This window comes from Emys orbicularis, chromosome 24 (assembly GCF_028017835.1).
Source record: "Emys orbicularis isolate rEmyOrb1 chromosome 24, rEmyOrb1.hap1, whole genome shotgun sequence".
Classification (NCBI taxonomy): Eukaryota; Metazoa; Chordata; order Testudines; family Emydidae; genus Emys; species Emys orbicularis.
Genome location: NC_088706.1, coordinates 5,080,815 through 5,097,399, shown reverse-complemented (window position 1 = coordinate 5,097,399; position 16,585 = coordinate 5,080,815). Strand labels below are relative to the sequence as shown.

The following is a 16,585-nucleotide window of genomic DNA, read 5'->3' as shown; positions in this document are numbered from 1 at the left end:
GCAGCCATCCGCACCCCACGCCCGGAGCGTACTTGTAAACCCGTAACTGGGCCCGGGGGAGTTGGTGTGCCCATGTTCTGCTACATTAGCACTTCTGCGGGGACACACTGAGATAGAGAAGGGGGGGGGGAGAGAGAATGATTAGATTTGGGGTTTTCAACAGGGCCCAGCTAAGACTACTGAGGCTTTGAGCTAGTTAACTAAATGAGTAAGTGACTGATAAATAAAAGTGAGAGACAGATGTGTATGGAGAGAGATAGATAGATAGATAGAGGGGGGTGTATAGGGATAGATAGATAGAGGGGTGGGGGAGAGAGAGAGGGGGTGTATAGGGATAGATAGAGGGTGTGGGGGAGAGATAGATAGAGGGGTGTATAGGGATAGATAGATAGAGGGGGTGGGGGAGAGATAGATAGAGGGGGTGTATAGGGATAGATAGATAGAGGGGGTGTATAGGAATAGATAGATAGAGGGGGTGTATAGGGATAGATGGACAGATACGCATGGGGATAGATAGATAGATAGATAGAGGGGGTGGGGAGAGAGGGGGGTGTATAGGGATAGATAGAGGGTGTGGGGGGAGAGATAGATAGAGGGGGTGTATAGGGATAGATGGACAGATACGCATGGGGATAGATAGATAGATGTGCATGGAGATAGTAGATAACTAGAGGTGTCTGTAGATAGATGTGTATGGGGCTAGATAGATGGATAGATGTGTATGGGGCTAGATAGATCGATTGATTGATGTGTAAGTGGACAGACAGATGGATACATAAAGTGTGTATGGGGAAGAGAGAGATTTTTTTCTGAAACGTTAAATATGCTGCATGGAAAACACCCCAGTGTCGATTAGCCCCGCTCATCCCTACTGCTTATGGCTACTTACAGGCTTCGCCACTGCCTAGATCCCTATTGGGCGCTGAAACAGACAAGTGGGAAGGCATCTGTAGCAGAGATCAGAGAGCAGAAGCTTCCTTCTCTTCAAGGAACCACCGGTGGCTCTTATGAGCCGGGCGATGCTTCCAGCCTTCCTGCGGAGCACCCTGCCCACTGCCCCCTGCCCCCCAGTGGGAATGCAGTGGGGCCACGTGCGGAGGAGGTGTGTGACTGGGAAATGCATCTGTAGTGAAGACCTACAGGACAAAAGATGAGCCGCTAGGGGCTTGCCTCTGTGTGCCTGTGATGGGCGGAGGGGAGCCAGAGGCCCCAGGTTACTCGAGAAATGCTGCCCGTGTACAGAGCCACCTCTGGACACAGACGTTCATCCACATGGCCACTGCACTCTGTGCTGATGTCCTGGCAGATCCCCGGTTACTTCCACGGGCTTTGGCTTCGGCCCTACGGGTGCTTTCAACTGCCAGATCTTTTCCACCCACCCACCCTTGGGCTGCTGGAAAGACCCCTCCCGTTGCACGTTAGTTGGGCGAACTGCCCGCCATTGCGAATCATAGACTCATAGAATCTCAGGGCTGGAAGGGACCTCAGGAGGTATCTAGTCCCGCCCCCAATTCCCTAATCTCCAGCGCACAGGGGTCCCGTTCTCCAGGTCCCCTTTGGAGGCTGTTACAGGAGCTAGGGCCTTGCTCCTGCTCTGGTTCCCGGGCTGAGCTGCGGCCCAAAGGCGGCCAGAACATGCCGTGGAAGGGGATTCAGATGGCCTCTGGGAGGTGAGCACCTGTGACCATCTCATCTCATTCTGGTTCCTCACCGCATCAGAGCGCCTACCCTCTGCTCACTCCTCCATCTCCTGGGACTTCTCTCCACGTCCCCAACCTCTGAGCAGCTTCAAAGCAAATTAATCCATCGGCCACAGCCCGGGTTTTCTTCCTTTCCATCCCAACGCAGAACGGGCCCCGCCCCAAGGAATCTATTGCGAAGTGCATGCTGGGTACTAGTCACTCTTGGTCTAAGATCGGATCACTCACAACCCTTCAGAGGGGGGGTCTTGATGCAGTAGCCAGGGGGAGAGTCCCCCTTTGCCTCCACAACATACAGTCTTGGGAAGCGCCCGGATGTTGGACATCAGTATCATTCGTGTGTATAGAACAATGAGGATCTAACCCAAAAACTATTTTTACTTGTTTCTCCCCCTGCCAAGCGTATACAGTCCAATCGATGCTCTCTAAAACAACTGGCTCCATGGGGTAGAGGGGTACAAGCAGTGGTCTCAGTATAAAGTCATCTCTGCTCTAAAATATATTTTTCTGTAACATGTGTGGCACATAGCACATACATGACAGGATCGCATTTGAGGAGTGGACGGAATGAGGAGGGTTGTTAATTGCACAGCGGTGGTGTAATGAAGGGATGGGGTGGGAGTGAATTATGATCACATGGGGAGACAGCTGTGGATTTTAGTGGTTCAGTGTAACTTGATTTTCGGATTGTTTTAAATATTACAAGGGGCACGCAGCGCATGACAAGGTGTTCTAAAAATCTAAATAAATATATAGACAAATGTCACGTTGTCTGGACGTTCATTAAGGATGACCTGGAAAATTCACTTGAGGTTTTCCCACAAAATACATTTCCAAATGTACCCCGATAAAACCATCCTACAATCGCCATGCTGCACAACTCAGATTCACCCGCGCCAGTGCACACACTAATGCACAAACACAGGACACACACGTTTACTGTGTGTAACATCCTCTACATGGCTTCTTCTCTGTGTCTGTTCTGGGTTGGCCTGCACGAATGTTCACATTTAGTTTACACGTCTGGTAATGTGTCTTCTCATAATCTCGACCCACGTTGTTCGCAGCGTTGGTCCCAGGATATGAGAGAGACAAGGTGGGGGAGGTCGTGTATTTTATTGGACCAACTTCTATTGGTGACAGAGATTAACTTTTCTTCAAGCCCTGCAGCTGGTCTCTTTCACCAACAGAAGTTGTTCCAATAAAAAGGTATTACCTCCCCCACCTTGTCTCTCTTACACACATGCGCACACACTTATGCACCTACACATCCATATGGGCACACTCACGAAGTACACACGTATGCACAACAGAGAGAACTTCCACATCGCTCAGCCTCTGGGTGTGTCTGTGCCCTTGTGTATTAGGCTCTGCGTCTTTGTGGGTGTGTTGCAGGTGAATCTGCTTCTGGAGGAGGGGGTGTACTTGTGTGTCTCTTTGTAACTGCGCTATACCCGGGTGTGAGTGCTTGTGCGGTTGTGTCTGGGAGCCCTTCTGTTTGTGCACCTACCCCCAGGACTCCCCAGGGTCCCACTCCCCCCTCCTCCCCCACCTCTCTCTTCCTAAGCAGAGTCTGAACCGGACCTAGGCAAGGAAGTGCGGAGAGGCAGAGAAGACAGAAGTTTGCAGGGGTGTATGGGGGGGGAGATTTCCACGAGGCAGGCAGAGGTAGAGATGGATGGGCAGGCGAGCGAACGGTCTATAGGGCTAAAAGAAACCTGTGGGGATGTAAAGTTCCATGAGAGGGTAAGGGTCACGATGGGACACTTGCCTGGCAATAAATCATGGCCTTATGTAAGGCCCCCTGGTGGTTACATAAGATGAGGCCTTATGTAAGGCCCCCTGGTGGTTATATAAGATGAGGCCTTATGTAAGGAACAATTGAACCAATCGGTGTGGGGCTATACATGTGATAAACACATGATTCTCCTTCTCGTCCAATCAGTAGATGTGTAACACTGGTCTACAATTTTTGAGAAGTCGTCGGCTTCAGAGATAAAATGTGCTATTTATTATGTATTTTGATGTGTTGAATTCAAATATGACAATTAAAACAACTGATTGGCTACTGTTTCTAAGATATTTAAGTTTTTACATTTTATGTCTATGTATATTGTGTAGATAGTAGAGTTTTAATCATAAATTGTAAACCTAGGTCTTTTCATGTGTTTATGGTTGCTTTACATGATAATATTTCACCTGTCCTGTTTATGTAACACTTTAAAAATCAGCCAAAGGGTTATATAAATAAAATTTATTATGAAACAAAAGGCAAAAAACTATTATGTACATAGTTTAGTCCTATTCAGTGTCTACTCGGCGCTTCTTGGCTTGTCTCTTGTATTCATTAAATGGAGCATCTCTTGTCACTGTCCAGCAATAGTCTGCAAGCATTGATGGGCTCCATTTGCCCTGATAGCGTTTCTCCATTGTTGCAATGTCCTGGTGAAATCGCTCGCCGTGCTCGTCACTCACTGCTCCGCAGTTCGGTGGAAAAAAAATCTAGATGAGAGTGCAAAAAATGTATCTTTAGTGACATGTTGCAACCAAGGCTTTTGTATGCCTTGAGGAGGTTTTCCACCAACAACCTGTAGTTGTCTGCCTTGTTGTTTCTGAGAAAATTTATTGCCACTAACTGGAAGGCTTTCCATGCCGTCTTTTCCTTGCCACGCAGTGCATGGTCAAATGCATCATCTCGAAGAAGTTCACGAATCTGAGGACCAACAAAGACACCTTCCTTTATCTTAGCTTCACTTAACCTTGGAAATTTTCCACAGAGGTACTTGAAAGCTGCTTGTGTTTTGTCAATGGCCTTGACCAAGTTCTTCATCAGACCCAGCTTGATGTGTAAGGGTGGTAACAAAATCTTCCTTGATTCAACAAGTGGTGGATGCTGAACACTTTTCCTCCCAGGCTCCAATGACTGTCGGAGTGGCCGATCTTTCTTGATGTAGTGGGAATCTCTTGCACGACTATCCCATTCGCAGAGAAAACAGCAGTACTTTGTGTATCCAGTCTGCAGACCAAGCAAGAGAGCAACAACCTTCAAATCGCCACAAAGCTGCCACTGATGTTGGTCATAGTTTATGCACCTCAAAAGTTGTTTCATGTTGTCATAGGTTTCCTTCATATGGACTGCATGACCAACTGGAATTGATGGCAAAACATTGCCATTATGCAGTAAAACAGCTTTAAGACTCGTCTTTGATGAATCAATGAACAGTCTCCGCTCATCTGGATCGTGAACGATGTTGAGGGCTGCCATCACACCATCGATGTTGTTGCAGGCTACAAGATCACCTTCCATGAAGAAGAATGGGACAAGATCCTTTTGACGGTCACGGAACATGGAAACCCTAACATCACCTGCCAGGAGATTCCACTGCTGTAGTCTGGAGCCCAACAGCTCTGCCTTACTCTTGGGTAGTTCCAAATCCCTGACAAGGTCATTCAGTTCATCTTGTGTTATGAGGTGTGGTTCAGAGGAGGAGGATGGGAGAAAATGTGGGTCCTGTGACATTGATGGTTCAGGACCAGAAGTTTCATCCTCTTCCTCTTCCTCGTCTGACTCAAGTGAAAATGATTCTGGTGCATCAGGAACCGGCAGTCCTTCTCCGTGGGGTACTGGGCGTATAGCTGACGTAATGTTTGGATAATGCACAGTCCACTTTTTCTTCTTTGACACATCTTTCCCAGCTGGAGGCACCATGCAGAAGTAACAATTGCTGGTATGATCTGTTGGCTCTCTCCAAATCATTGGCACTGCAAAAGGCATAGATTTCCTTTTCCTGTTCAACCACTGGCGAAGATTTGTTGCACAAGTGTTGCAGCATATGTGTGGGGCCCACCTCTTTTCCTGATCTCCAATTTTGCAGCCAAAATAACGGTGATAGGCTTTCTTAACCAGAGTGTTTATACTGGGCTTTTGTGATGCAAAAGTCACTTCACCACAAACATAGCAGAAGTTATCTGCACTGTTCACACAAGTACGAGGCATCTCTGCTCACTTTGGCTAAACAGAAATGTGTCCCTTTGCAAAATCAAACACTGACAAATAAGAGAGCATGACACTGTATGATTTCTAGAGCTGATATAGGGCAATTTGTTCAGCAGAATGATGTAAGCTTCGTTATGATTGCATCATCCATGACTTCTAGGAATAACATGATGCAATTCATATCATGTATGACGCAATACCAGCTTCAGATTGCATCATTCATTGTTTTGCCTAAAAAGCAAGTACTGTCCAAACCCAGTCATAGATTTATTCATAGATCCAGTCAAAGATGTATTTTAGTCATTTCTGGTTTAAATTGAGATCCCTTCTCTTTCTAACTCACTTATCCTCCGCCATTCCCAAGTCAAGGGTCGTATATACTGACCCAATAGCATAGCTTGAAAACTAGAGCCAATCAACAATTTTAAGCATCATTTTCGTTCTAAGTAACCCAGAATTAGTAAAGTTTGACTACGTTTATTTCAGAAGCATTTTGGCTGTAGAGCAGTGTAATTATAGCCTAATTGTGTTATGTAATGTTAAGAAAGACTATAAAAGAAAGCTTGTAATAAACAGAGTTTGAGTCAGCTTGCAACCACATTGGTCCTGTGCTTTATCCGCGCCGCATGAGACCCCACAGAAACCGACCACCCCCATTGGGGGGAGGGAGGGAGAAACAACCGCAGCTAGAGAGAGAGACACACACACACCCGGAGTCCAGCCTGGCAAACTGGCTCCCCCCCAAGCCAAACAAACCCGCCTGCTGGCGCCCGGAGCCGCGGCTGCGACCGGGAATGTGTTAGAGCCCGGCTGAATAATTAATGGTTCGTCTGCACGTTGGCCAGGCGCTGCGCCTGGAAGGGGGAACTGGAGTGGAAAGGAGAGAAAGGCACCAACAGCCATTTTATAGGGGGCCCAGCTTGTTTATTGATCTGCCATTTACCGGCTCTAACTCATACAGCACGGTGGACTTGTGAACCCGGCCCAGGGACTGCCCCGCAGGGGGCGGGGGCCAGGCTGGCTGCAAAGCGCCACCTCCCCCAAATGTCCGAGCCGGGCCCCCTTCCCTTCCCGGGGACTGGCCCCCCGGGCGGCGGGGCGGGGCGGGTCTGGAGGTAAAGGCCGGTAGATGGAAACACCCCCCCGCAGCTTCCTTCTGTTGGGGAGGCGTTAAAGGGGGAGGGCTCACGCACTGCCAGGGGCTGGGTGACTCCCAGGGTCTGTCTCCAGCTCCCCTGTCCTTCCCCCTCGTTCACTATTTGTATCAGGTAAATTGTATCTATCTATCTATCCCCATACCAACATCTATCTATCTACAAACAGTCCTCTACAACTATCTCCGCACAGCCCCCTGCATAGCGATCAACACCAACACACAACCCACTGTGCCTCCCTCTCTCATGACCAATAAACACACCACTGTATCTCTCTCCGTCACCACCAATACACACCCCACTTGGCCTCCATCTGTCACCATCACCAATACACACCCCACTAGGCTTCTTTCTGTCACAACCACCAATACACATATAACTGTGCTTCCCTCTGTCACCACCAATACACACCCCACTGTGTCTCCCTCACTGATCGCCAATACACACCCCACTATGCCTCCCTCTGTCACACCAAAACACATCCTATTGTGCCTCAGTGTGTTACTATCAATACACATCCCATTGTGCCTCTGTGTGTCATCATCAATAGACAGCCTACTGTGCCTCTGTCGATCACCACCAACACACACCTCACTAGACCTGTCTCTGTTACCACCAGTACACACCCCGCTGTGCCTCCCCCTGTTACCATCAATACACACCCCATTAGCCCTCCCTTTGTCACCGCCAATACACACACCACTCTGCCTCCCTGTGTAAGCACCAAGACACAACCCACTGTGCCTCCCTCTGTTACACCAAAATATACACCACTTTGCATCTGCCTGTCACCACCAATAGACAACCCACTGCATGTGCCTGTCACAACCAATCCACAACCCACTGTGCATCCCACTGTCACCACCAATACACACCCACCGTGCCTTTCTTTCACCACCAACACACACCCCACTGTTCTGCCATCTGTCACCACCAATACACACCCCACTGTGCCTCCCTCCGTCACCACCAATACACACCCCACTGTGCCTCCCTCTGTCACCACCAACAATATACACCCCGCCAGGCCTCCCTCTATCACCACCACCAATATACACCCCGCTAGCTCTTCCTCTGTCCGCAGCACTAAACACATCCACTGTGCCTCCCTCTGTCGCCAACAATACAAACCCACTGTGCTTTCATCACCACCACCAATACACACCAACTGTGCCTACCTCTGTCACCACCAATACACCCCACTCTGCATCTCTCTGTCACCACCACCAATACACACCGCACTGTGCTTCTGTCACGACTACCAATACAAACCCCACTGTACCTCCCTCTACCACCATCACCAATACACACCCCATTCTGCCTCCTTCCGTCACCACCAATACACACCCCACTCTCTATCTAGCCTTCTTTCGTTCTGCCTCCCACTCTCCGCCCACATCTAACTCCCTCAATTCTCCTTGGGTCTCTGTTCCCTTTAGCTACAAGGGGCAGGAGACAGATCGGTGCCTTAACCCCCTCCTCCCTTCGTTGTATATTCGTTCCTTGCTGGCTTCCCTCCCTTCCCCGGTTCCGGGTCTCGCCCCACACTCCCGGCTCGCCTCTCGGCCAGGGGTCGGCACAGGGATCGCCGCCCAGCCGGGGAGGAGGCTGTCGCGTCGCACCCAGCAGTGAGCTGTGGCCTGGGGCAGAGGGGAAACAGATCCCCAAGCGCCTCAGGTGTGCCGGCTCGAAGGGGCCTCCCTGCTCACACCTCGGATCCGGACTATTTCGAGCCCCTGTTTGCAATGTCCCCAGCCCGGCGCACTGGCTGTCGCTTTGTACTTTGGCTCCGCTATTGATTTCTACGCCTTGTAGCCGGTCTCAGCCATGTATGATTCAATATCACAGCCCCCCCCCCCCCCTCAAAATATAGTTGTGCTCTGGTGCAAATATTTAAACAATATTTGAAGTCGGTTAAAAATGCAATCGATCGGGGGTGTGGGGGGTGAGTTAGGGACAGTCATTCCAAGGTATCGATTGGGTGGTGGAAGGAGGCCGCCCCCTCCCCCAGACCAAGTCCACTTGCCACATGATGACGCTTTTTAAAGGCAGTCAGGGGAACGTTTGCCAAGTGTATGCTGACGATATGCAGATCAGCCGCGGGGGAAGCAAAGCCAGGAGTGACCAAAGTCACCACAGCGGAACAAAAGAATAAAACAACCCACAATCCACCAACCGACCCGAAAACACGGGGAAAATCCGCAGAAACGGAAACAACCCCCGGGGTGTCGCGCTTCTCCAGAGAACCGACATCACCACCAACACACACTCCACTGTGCCTCCCCCTGTCACCACCAGTACACACCCCATCTTTCCTGCTCCTACCTTTGCACACACATGTGCACGTAACATATACACACAGGTAGTCATACATTGGCCTGCATGGGGACTTTGGAAGAGCTGGGAATGCAGAATTAAGCTCTATGGGGGTGTATACTTTTATAACACCCTGCTGCGCGGGTATCTATCTAATCCGTCTACCTAGCGTTTGACATATAGGGACTTGGGTTCTCTTTCCCCCTTCCATACAAGTACCAAAGCAGTAACTCTCTTTTATTCCTTCCTTTCTTCATCCCTACAATGATTCCAACATAGTGTTGAAATCACGCGCAGGGGAAAGGTGCCCTTTGAAATTACACCCTCGCCCTCTAAGTACACAATGCCTCTACCAGCACATTAGCTGCCATTTTCAGCCACTCTTTGGGTTTTTTAAAAATACTGCTTGAGAGCCTTGTCTCACCCTCTCTAGTACTGGTTAATAAGCTCTCCCAAAATCCCTTGCACATCCCCAAACCCATTAGCAGAGTGTTACCAAACGTAGACAGACAATCCCTTCCCTAACTGATTGACAAACGTCATTTGCAAGAATGCCCTTTAATTTCGTGTTTGGGTTGCGATTTTCATATTATATTGTCCAGAAACACCTAGTGAATTACGATCCGTTTTACCTTTTTGTTTAAAGAACGTGGCATTTTCCTGCTAATTTGGAAACAAAACAAAACCTTCCAGAAAAAAATAATGCTCACCTTTCTTAGAATTGTAGTGTATATTTACAACGCAGTGCATTTAATATGATGCAGTATTTTGATTGTAATCGGCCTTCTTTTGGATGTTTTATTTTGGATATGTAACATAGCTGATATTTAAACGTTTGCTATTTCCTGTCATGTAATATAGACGTATTCATTTAATAGAACTGTATTTTATATATGTAACATAACTGATATTTTTAAATCCAGTGCAACATATTGCATATTATGCACTACAATACTTTTCTTTTGATCAGAACTATATTTTAATATATGCAGCAGAGAAGGTAGTTAAATGTGTATCCAACAGATTTTGACTTAAATCAGTGAAAATCACCCAGGGCAAATTACCTCCTAGTTCACAAAAAAAGTTTATAGAGGAATCCCTCATTTCATTTCAACTCAAAATTCAAAAATGGATTTCAAAAAATAATCATAAAGAGTGACCCTGTTCCAACAACATTGTGAGTTCATTTAGTGGAGGGTTTTTGTTGAATCTTTTAGCTAAAATACACGGCCATATATATACATATAGAATCCCCCTTGAATCTTCAAGCTTTGAAGTTTTTTTTTTAATTTTGGTGAGTCAGAAATAAAACACCAACTGCTCAATTAGATTGAACAACGGGGGTACTTAAAAAACCAATTGTGGCAGTGTTTAAATCTTTATTTACCAGAACCTTGTAAAGGCAGGAACAATTTGCATTCTATTAACTGCTTTTCAATAGGGCATCGACTGGAACTAAAGGATGCCACTATCTTGCCCTAATTAAAGAGCAACTGAATTACACTAAATACATATGAATACTACTATCCCCCCATAAATAACCCCAGACATCTTGCTATAGGTGAGGAGTGCTTCATCACATTCGCCCAGGCTCTGTTACGAACAGCTTGGAGCTCAGGTACTCTGACACTAGATGGCCCACAGGTCATGTGGAATTTTGTTTTAAATAGCCCAATCCACCCCCTTTGAGGCCATCAGGCACAAAATATCCATAAGAACGGCCCTACTGGGTCAGACCAATGGTCCATCTAGCCCAGTCTCCTGTCGCTGGCAGTGGCCAGGTACTTCAGAGGGCACTAACAGAACCGGGCAATTTCCAATGATTTATCCGCCCTGTAGTCCACTTCCAGCTTCTGGCAGTTCTGAAGTCCAAACCAGAGGACTTCCTTGTCATTTAGTCTATGAAGCAATCCTGTTCCCTTAGCAGCAAGGCAGGTGGGTTAGAGAACACAGAGGAGAAGGGGGGGGGGGGGGTGGAGGAGGGGAAAGAGTGCAGGTGTGGCTAGCATCCCCATGGCTGCACCATCCAAGAGCATATCTGGAAATAGTCCTGAGGCGGTAGAGAACCCCGAGCCCATGTGAAAAATGTTCTCTGCACACAGTGAGTAGAGAAAGCGAAAGTCGATGATACACAAGGAGGTTTTCATCGTACTTATGAATATATTAAACAGATCACTGTGTTTCCATATGTAGAAAATCGATCTGGGTAAATACATTTCACCCTGTATTCTGTGTCTAGAACAGGCGCATTGCATCTGTGTTTACGTTGCATTACAAATGATCATACAGTATAAAAACCAGGGTTCTGTTATGCAGACACACGAGCAGAAGAGAAAGAAACTGTCTCTGTCGTGACACATATATGGAGACATGTATGTGTATGCAGAAGAGAGGAATACTTCTCCACACTTTGCCTTCATACTGTATCATTTATAAACACATAAAGACTATGAGTATGAATATATATATATATGTGTGTGTGTGTACATATACACACACACACACACATATATATATACACACACACACATATATATATATACACACACACACATTCTGTATAATGTACATAATACATGATGCATACATAGTTATAACACACGTGTCATGGGACTATATGTTTAGCTGTATGCATCATGTATGATATATATTATACAGACCGTATGTATGTATTTTTCTAGACAACCGTGTTTATAACCATGAAATTCACACTTTAGACGGGACACATGAATCCACCCTAGCGGGGTGGTGGTGGTGGAGTCTTTGGGGTCTCTCTGCTCTGTGCTATAGTGCCATGGAGCGCAAGAGGCAACGCGTCCTGTCCCCCAGTCCTATAACCAACCCTTTTCTCCTGATTACGCCTGGGTGCATTTATTTTTCGGTGACTGTCCATTCATTTAAAATAAAGTCAGGACTGCATCAGCATCTGAGCCCTGATGGTTTGGGTACCCTCGGTTTCAGAGCCAGACAGCAGCATTTCCCGGCTAGCAAAGCCCCCTTGGCTCGCAAAAGAAAACCAGACTGGGAGAGGACCGCGTTAGATAGATCCCCAATGCAAATCATTGCCCGGGCTATAGAGAATTGATTGGCGGTGCCATTTGTAAAATGAAGAAGCTATCATATTGATCCATTGGGCAGGAGAGGGAGGAGGGGAACAGCTGAGTTTTGACTCATTCAGCAGCATGAAGAAGCAGGCCTCGGGTTTTCTGTGTATACAGACCGTTTAGACCTTGCTGGGGTAACTGATTTACCGCTATGTATTTAGGGTGGCGAGTCCAGGTCAGTATAAAGCCCTTCCAATGGACCAAAAAAAACTGAGAAGAGCAGGTAGGTAGCTAAATAGCTGTGTAGAGATAGATAGATAGATAGATAGATAGATAGATAGATAGATAGATAGATAGATAGATAGATAGATAGATAGATAGATAGATAGATAGATAGATAGTCCGAGGAAGGACAGAGAGAGAGAGAGAGGGGGGGGGGGTGTCTGAGGATAGATAGATAGATAGATAGATAGTCCGAGGAAGGATATATATATAGAGAGAGAGGGTGTCTGAGGACAGATAGATAGATAGATAGATAGATAGATAGATAGATAGATAGATAGATAGATAGATAGATAGATAGATAGATTCTAAGTAACCTATAGCATTTGCACCCCTGATTCCTTTGACCTATGATCTTTATATTTCAGACTGTCAGCAGCAGGTTGGTCGGAGGAGGGGATTTTGAGGAGGGGAAAAGGACGAGGTTTATGATAAATATGATTTCCTTTTCCATGCGATCGGTTAAAGACTTGAAACAACCGGTAACACAGAGAGAGTGAGAGAGAAAAATAAGGATTCAGCTACCCACTGCAGAGCAGTTAAAGGAGAGCACACCGTGTGTGTGTGTGTGTGTGTGTGTGTGTCCCTTCCCAGGTTAGCAGTATGTCCGAGGAGAAGCAGTGATTGGATTTTTGCAATCTGTACCGATGTGTCACACCACTGCCGCGCGTGCAGAGGGTGCCCTTGCTGCGGGTGTCCGGGCAGACCCACCCCGGTCCTTCGGGTTTCTAATGCCATCGGCAATTCCCCCTGCACAGTCCCACGCCTCCAACACCCCCGCGTCTCCTCTGCCCCCCTACCTGCGAGCCTCAGCGCCGACATCCTCTGGAATTCGGGCTCCTGCAGCCACTTCCACATTCTCCGGAAGGTCTCCCGCCCGGACTTGAGTTTACTCCAGGGCTTGGGGTTCCGCAGAAGGTCGGACAGGGTGCCCTGAGACCGGCACAAGATCCGCTGGGCAAAGATGGCCTGGGGGATGCTGTACCGCTTCAGCTCCGCCGTGATCCTCTGCGCCACCTCCTTGGTGTTGATCTCCTCCACCTGCCCGGAGCTGCCGGCCTGCGAGCCCGAGGCGGAAGCCTGCCTCTCCCGCTCGCCCAGGATGGAGCCGTTGGGCTGGCCGTGGTGGTGCCCCTGGTGGTGCATGGCGTTCAGGGGGGGCATCATGCCGGCGCCCGGCGCGCCCAGCCCCCGGGCCAGGTGCTCCTCGCTCCGGGACAGCATGGCCGCGTGGGAGTCGAAGCCGCTGGGGGAGAGCATCTTGTCGCTGGCCAGGTGCCCTCCGGGGCCGTAGGGGGCCAGCGGCTGCTGCGCGTTGTGCAAGGGGCCCAGGCCGTTGGGCAGCGGGGAGAGGGGCTGCCCCATGGCCGGCATGTCCTTGGGGTAGTGGCCGTAGAGGTTGCCCATGGAGGAGAGGCTCCTCTCGTCCCGCATGAGGGTGAAGCTGCCGCTGACGCTGGCGGGCAGGCGCTGGTGCGGGTGGTGGTGCGGGTGCGGGTGCGGGTGCGGGTGGTGGAACTTGTCCGAGACGGTGGAGATGGGGGGCAGGTGCTGCAGCGGGGTCAGGGTGGTGTAGGTGCTGCTCAGGCTCATGCCCGAGGGGGACTCGCACGCCATGCTCATGGCCGGGTGCAAGGGGCCCCCCAGGCTGTGCTCCGGCCGGTAGTCCCCGGCGCCGTCCAGGATCGAGGCCATGCTGGACACCATGGCCGGCCGCGCGTGGGAGACCAGGTTCCGGTGGGCGGCCGGCCGGCCGTGGGCAGGGCTCATCAGCTCCCCGGCCTGCGAGTGGGACACGCCGTGCAGGCTGCCCAAGCTCTCCATGGTAAGTTCCATGCTGGCCCCCCCCCACCCCGCCCGCGCTGCCCGGCTTAATTCAGAGCCATCGATCTGCCCCCGGCCAGCGCGCAGTCAATCCAGCATGGCTTGGTGGGGAGCCTGGCCTCCCTCCCGCACGCCTGGCTGCCCCCCTCCCGCCGCCACCCCCTCGCCATACAACGCCTGGCCTCAGTGGGTGCGCGCCGCTCGCCCGGGCTCTGCCCCGGCTGCTGGCTGTGGCAGCCCGGGGTCTCCGCGCTCTGCGGCCGGCGCTGGGGAAGCTGCGGATTGCATTGAATCCCGGACCTCCAGCCAGCCTCAATCTCACAGCCAGCAGGGCCTGACGTCAGCAGCTCCCGGCTCGCCACACAGCCCCCCGCCCCCCCCCCTCTCTCCCAGTTAATCTGGTGAAACTATAACTTGATGGCAACGTGCAATTGGAAAATAAATGAACTTCTGCTTTCCTGGACACCTAGCGCTCTAACCTCGCCCCCCCCCAGCCCCCAGCCATGCACACACCTCAGTGCAACCTGCCTCGCCTCCCTCCCCGCCGCCCTGTGCAACAAAGCCCAGGCGTGTCCGAGTGCAAACCCAGAGCCGTGTGTCAAAGAGGAGAATTGATCGGATTTGAAATATATAGAAAAATGTAGATAGCAAAGAGACCGTTTGCACGCGTTGCATTGGTGTAACACACATACACACAGACACACACACACTCTGACACACACACACACACTCAGACACACACACACTGACACACACACACTCAGACACACACACACTCTGATACACACACACAAACACACACTGACACACACACATTGATACACACACTGACACATACATACACTCAAACACACATACACACTCTGATACACACACATACTGACACACACACACACACAATGATTAATCGAAGCAGAGGGGGTGGAGGGAAAAATTATTCTAAAGGGTTGTGCATAGGAGAAAAAAAGTTGACAATTGTGGACACAGTTTTAGTTAGCTTCTTTCTCTGTTTATTATAGATCATATAGACTCAACTGTATATTATATATATAGCTTTGACGTTAGCTAATTTCTATATCGATCGATCGATCGATGCACATGCAGGCTATTCCATAGAGATGTGTGTGTGTGTGTGTGTGTGTGTGTGTGTGTGTGAATGTGTGTCAGTGTGTGTATCAGAGTGTGTGTGAGTATCAGAGTGTGCGTGTGTGTATCAGACAGCATGTGTGTGTGTGTCAGTGTGTGTATCAGTGTGTGTGTGTCTACATACATTCATGATCTCTTTCCCTGCGTGTGTTTTGGGGGAGGCGGGCGGGGCTCTGTTGCGGAAGGGGAGGCGTTGGAAAACACACACAGTTGTGCCCTCTGACAACCCCAGGCTAACGGGATAGTCCTGCAGAGAGATTCACCCCTTAAAGCTCGTCCTCTGGGGATTGCATGCTCGCGGGCAATCTAGGCTCTGTCCCCATAACCGCTCTGCTCCCTACAGGTATCGATCGCTCCAGATGAGGAGAGGAGGAGAAATACCTCCTGGCTCTCTTCCTGGGGAAAGCCGGGGGGAAAGGAGGGGGTCAGCTCCGGCTCTCTGGGCACCTGTGGGCACGCAGGGGAGACCGGATTCCACTTCGGGCTGCCTGCCAACTAGCGCCACCCTGCTTCGCTCCGAGGCAAAGGGGTGTCCACACAGTGGCCAGGGAACGTGGTAACCCACACTGGGAGGTGGCTGTCAGGAGCTCCCTGGAGACTGCCATGGCAGGGGTGTGTGCCTGTGTGTGAGATTGCAACGCACGCACGTGTACAGACAGACACGCACAGTAATAGGCGTGCGTTATACACGGACCACCAGGCGACCTGTAACCAGCAGTAACTTTACTCAGGTGAGTATTCCTCCCGACTTCCGCAAGGCTACTTACAACCAGAGTTCCTTACGGGTTTGCGCCATAGAGTCCAAGGAGTAACCGGGTTTTTGGCCTTGTACGAAAGAAACAAAAAATAGATAGATAGATAGATAGATAGAGGGGGTGGATGGGGATAAATAGAAAGAAAGAAGGAAGGAAGGCAGGCAATTGGTTTTCCGGATCCAATCAGTGTTTGGGTTATCTTTAAAACTTACTTGCAAAATATTACAGGCTCTTATATGTGACCCCCGCCAACAGCACAATAGCTGGCAAAATTACAAATACAATATTTCCGCCGCAGAAATAGGTTGCTCCCTGGAAATCAAAGACTGGAAGGAACCAACAGACTGGACAGACATTGCAATAACAC

At 49.5% G+C, this 16,585-nt stretch overlaps 1 protein-coding gene across 1 annotated transcript in view; it reads right to left on the bottom strand.

Moving 5' to 3' along the window:
- ONECUT3 (one cut homeobox 3) overlaps positions 1–14,329 on the bottom strand; it is a 90,277-nt gene extending 75,948 nt beyond the window's left edge. Inside the window, exon 1 of the mRNA XM_065422273.1 lies at positions 13,294–14,329. Within this exon, the coding sequence (XP_065278345.1) occupies positions 13,294–14,329 (1,036 nt within the window). The remainder of the gene's footprint in view (positions 1–13,293) is intronic.
- Between the last annotated feature and the right edge of the window lie 2,256 nt (positions 14,330–16,585).